Source organism: Pteropus alecto, unplaced genomic scaffold (genome assembly GCF_000325575.1).
Source record: "Pteropus alecto unplaced genomic scaffold, ASM32557v1 scaffold106, whole genome shotgun sequence".
Classification (NCBI taxonomy): Eukaryota; Metazoa; Chordata; class Mammalia; order Chiroptera; family Pteropodidae; genus Pteropus; species Pteropus alecto.
Window position 1 is genome coordinate 15,191,652 of NW_006442103.1, and position 4,707 is coordinate 15,196,358.

Consider the following 4,707-nt stretch of genomic DNA (forward strand, 5'->3'; position numbering starts at 1 on the left):
GCGGCCGGGCCCCGCCTACGAGCAGCGCTACCACAGCGGAGACGTGCGCCTGGACACCGTGGGGAGCGACGGGTACCGCCTCTCCGTGTCCCGCGTGCTGGCCGAGGACCAGGGCACCTACAGGTGCGTCGTCAGCGAGTGGATCGAAGAGCAGGGCAGCTGGCAAGAAATTCAAGAAAAAGCCGTGGATGTGGCCACCGTGGTGATCCAGCCAACAGGTGAGCTTCTGGAAGTTGGATATTTTACACTATATAGCTTATGTTTGGAGCGATGACAGCACGAAGAACTAGGCCGGAGCCTCTTCCTTTTCTCATGAGCTTCCTGCTTCTCATGCGAGGCCGGTGTTGAGTAGGGGGGGAAGGCCGGGGGGTCGTGGATCTCTGCTTTCTGCCTCTAGTTTCGCTTTGCAGCGGCGTAACATTCGAATTCACACCCTTGGGAAGCCGCAGGTTCCATATGATGCTAAGACAATATTTCGGCCAAAAGATTAAATCCCCGTAAAATGCTAGAACGAGGTCCAGCTTGGCGTCCCGAGGAGCTTTGGGGTTTTGCTGTCCCCACCCGGCTCCCTTGCCTTTTTACCTTATTCGGATCTGCCATTCCCCACGACTGTTGGGGATGTGTGTCTAGCTCCCCTGAACCTCTCCTGTAACATGGGTCTCTGAGCCTGCCTTTCGAGTCCCCTCAGGTGCACTGTCCCCTGTAGATGAGGACTTCTCCAGGGCTGGGCCACTTCTCCTTTCCTATATGACACATACCCCAGGAGCATCCAGCCTTGGGGGTCTATGTGCAAGAAGCTCTTTGTCCTGTCATCTGTGAACCAGTCTTTAAAAAACAAAACAAAACAAAACAACAATCCAAAACTTAATTCTACTAGAGAAGCAATAAAGAAAACTCAAAAACATTTTAGAAAACCCATAAAAATAAAAGAAAAACAAGAAAGAAAATGAACCGTTATTGGCTCAGTATACAGAAAGCATCAGTAAAGAATCTGCCAGATGATGAGCTGGGTCCTGGGTCCTGGAGTCGGAGGGACTTTGAGGATGGTTCCCAGGCCCCGTGGACCTTCCTGTTTTTGCAGAGACAAAGTGTAAAGAGAGCATCTCAGGATGACGGTGTGGTGGGCGGATGCATGTACTTGGTTTTCTGGAAGTCTCACATCTTCAGCCCTCACAGTACTTCGCTGCCGTAGCGGCTGCCTCCTGTTTTGTAAACTGGGAAGACCTTGGCTGGACTATGTCCTGAGAATATATGTGACTGTGTGGCTGCCCTGTTGCTCAGGTGGGAAGGGAAGCAGGAAACATAGGCCCTATTTTTCCTCTGCAAGCTGCATTGTCCTAGGCATTTTACTCTGTACGTAGACGACCATGCAAGAGCTGTTTGCGGTAAAAGCAGGCAGAGGTCCCCAGAGACTGTGGCGGTGGATGAGGTGGGAGGTACTGTTGCTGAGGAGAGGGACTGCCCGTCACAGTCAGTCCTGGTTCCACTGGCTGCAGAAATCACTTTCCAGATGGACTTGGGTCACCTTCCTTTTCAGAAGTGATCTGCCTGCAGTCTGTGCTAAGAAACCTCGCCTACCCAGCTTGCATCAAACAACTGTTTTAATGGGCAGGAGGCTGAAGGGTTTCAGTTTTGCAGCAAGTTATCTTTTTATGCAGGTAGTTCAGTCATGGAGGTACTTATTTTTTATTTCAAACAAGCCACAGAACCCATAATATCTGCTTACAAGACTTGAGCACCCTGAATCCCTGAGCCTGGGAGTTCGTAACTTTTTTGAGCCATGAGCTTCGACAGTCTTTTGAAGCCCCAAGACCTTCCTCAATTAACATGTTTCAATTCTTAAAGTTCATACACAGGATGACAGAGGCAAACACTTATATTGAAATTGTTATCAAAATAGTTTTAAGACAAATTTGTTAATGTAGCGATATTCTATATCAACATCGCTTATCAGCGCATTAAGCAATGAGACGTCGTGGCAGGCCTACCGCCTAGTGGGATTTCTAAGTAGTGATAATTCTAAATGATATTTAAGATATTTGCAGCGAGTGTAATGGGATGTGACAATATCCGTGACTTCTGTTGGGGCCAAGTCCCAGGGACAGTTAACACACACTGGTTTAGTGCTCAATTTCATAATGAGAGGAGATGCTGTATTTCAGGTAGAGATCAGTAACAACAGAGACAACATTTTTTTCTCATCTGTGCCACAGGCTCTCTAAATCCTCTTTGTGGACCCCAGGTTAAGAACCACCACCCTAGCGTGCTGGTTTTTCTCTTAATACCCATACTAGCCATAGCTACCTCCTTAAATATCCTTATTGCATTCTTAGGATAAACAGCACAAAGTTACTTAAACAATGGAGCTCTCTTACGTACGTGGCCATATTCTTCCCACCCTCCCCCATGTTCGGGGTGGTCCGGTGGATGCAGAGCTTGGCACCTGTCCGTAGGAGACAGCTTATATCAGTAGGATAGAACCTGTGTGATTCGGTTATATCAGGGGAGAAAGCCTGAGCCACCGCAGGCTTTGTCTGAGGCCCCGTCTTGCATTGGGCATCCTTCGAACTGGTTCTTTTTTCCCTTCAGCCTGCTCCTTCCTGTTTCCCATGAATGACCCCCTCCCCCCAACCCACAGTCCAGAACATGTGGCAACAGTGGTTAGTGATGTGATGAGATGTTTAGCCACTTGCAGAAAGAAAATTACAAAGTGAACTATATAAAGAGACATGTCCACCACCTTTCCTCAACTTAAGACTCTGTTTTCTCTGTACACACGGTCCACAGCTGCATGCTGACCATTTCAGCTCACCTCCTGAGCCGCCTTTTACTTCCAGCAGCTGGTGGCCGGCACAGGGGCCTCCAACAGGATTCCAGAGGCTCTGAGCACGGGCATTGTACGTGGGGCGGTTCAAACCACAGTCCCGGCTCAGGGTAACCATTTCCTTACTGACTTCTCCCAGAAGATATCCTCAAATTACTTCTGGCCCCTTTAAAAGGGTCAAAGACGTCTATGGCCATGTCACCCTGAACAAGCCTGGTCTCATCTGATCTCAGAAGCTAAGCAGGGTCGGGCCTGGTTAGTACTTGGATGGGAGACCACCTAGGAAGACCAGGTGCTGTTGGCATAAAAAATAAAAAGTAAGAGATTGTAAGCTGACAAGGTCCTTGCAATCTGTGAGGTCAACCAAGGGTTGCCTTGCCTAAAAAAATAAAATAAAAATAACTAAAAATAAAAAAGGGTCAAAGAGAAGGAAGAATTTGGAGTGTGGGTGGAGGTGAGAAATTAGACTTTAAATTCCTTTTTCTAATTACCGTGCCCACCTCCTTTCCTGTCTTCATCAAGGGGGGTCTTGAACTTGGCCTGAAACACTTGTTTGAAATGTTGTCAGGCTTTGACTCCAGAGGGCGTGACTTTAGGGTTGGGTCTTTTCCTGAACTGGGCACCAGCCTTCGCCACTGAGCCTATTCAGGATGTCAGGGGAAGCCAGTGACACTTGCTGGACGTCCAGGCCTGCCTGCCGCCACTCGAATCCGTGGGAGGTGCTGGCCACGTGTCATCTAAGCAGCTGTTCCCAGCGCGTTACCATGAGTTGAATGTTTTTCTGCTCTGATTACAGATGTTCAACTTCTTTTTAAAAAACCCCTAAATACAATAAAACGTTTCCATGTGAAAAGCTGTGACAGGGGGTCGCTAAACCACACCTCACCTCGAGACTGTGGCACCAAACAGTACAGGGCTTCATCTCAATATAGTCTGCTTTTAATCGTCTACCCGAAGGAGGGAGCACAGTGGCTTGATAATCCAGAAGTCATTGTTTCGGTTTGAGAATATGTGCTTTATGTTTAAGTCCAAGGGGAAATCCCTAGCGGAATAAATGATGCCCTAAGTACATTGCGTTTTGAAGACTGACTCATAAAGCATGTTGTCTGGTTTCACTTTCCCGGTCCTTCTATGTAGGACTCCCTCCTCTTTTACCTAAAAGATGGGTTTCACCCTCGCTTCCTACCCTCTAGCCTCCGGACCCCACTCCTAGTCCCCAGCTAATGATATGTACCAGTCAGAACTGAACTGTCCTTTCTCTGTAAAATCACCCAAGTCTTATCAGGCACAAGGAGATAGTATAATTTTAGTTTGTGATGTTCAGACTTCTTTTCAAATGATACCATATCAGTTAAGAGTAGAGTCTCTGGAGGCAGACAGCTCGGATTTTAATCCCAGCTCTGCCACATATTAGCTGTGTGGCTTTGGGCAGGTTACATAACTTTTTTGTGCTTCAGTTTCCTTATCAGTACAATGGAGATAATGTTAGCAGGGTATTTTTGAAGACTAGTATTTACGAAGCACTCAGAACAGTGCCTGGGATATAGTAAATGTATATAAGGGTTTGCTGCTATTATTGTTTTTTTTTAAATAAGAAATGTGGCGTATTTCATTAATTTATTCAATAAATAATTCTCAAACACTTACAACTGTACAGAGCCTTCGCACTTTAATGTCCTAAGAAAGAACGTAAAAGATGATCTAAAGGGGGCTGTGTGGGAGGGAAAACATAACGCAGATTATCTAGGTGTGTTTGTTTTTAATTTTCAAGTTCTGCGAGCCGCTGTGGGCAGGAATGTGTCTGTGACCGAAGGAAAGGAGCTGGACCTGGCCTGCAACATCACGACAGACCGAGCGGATGACGTCCGGCCCGAGGTGACGTG

The 4,707-nt window shown here is 47.1% G+C and overlaps 1 protein-coding gene and 1 pseudogene across 1 annotated transcript in view; both read left to right on the plus strand.

Moving 5' to 3' along the window:
- Positions 1–4,707, plus strand: part of PTGFRN (prostaglandin F2 receptor inhibitor) — a gene marked incomplete at its 5' end in the record, with an annotated part of 42,795 nt that overhangs the window by 3,213 nt on the left and 34,875 nt on the right. The window contains 3 exon segments of the mRNA XM_025052299.1: positions 5–218; positions 4,596–4,705; position 4,707. The exon segment at position 4,707 is cut by the window's right edge and continues 282 nt beyond it. Coding sequence (XP_024908067.1) covers positions 5–218; positions 4,596–4,705; position 4,707 — 325 coding nt within the window.
- On the plus strand, positions 3,010–3,128 carry LOC112469179 (annotated as a pseudogene).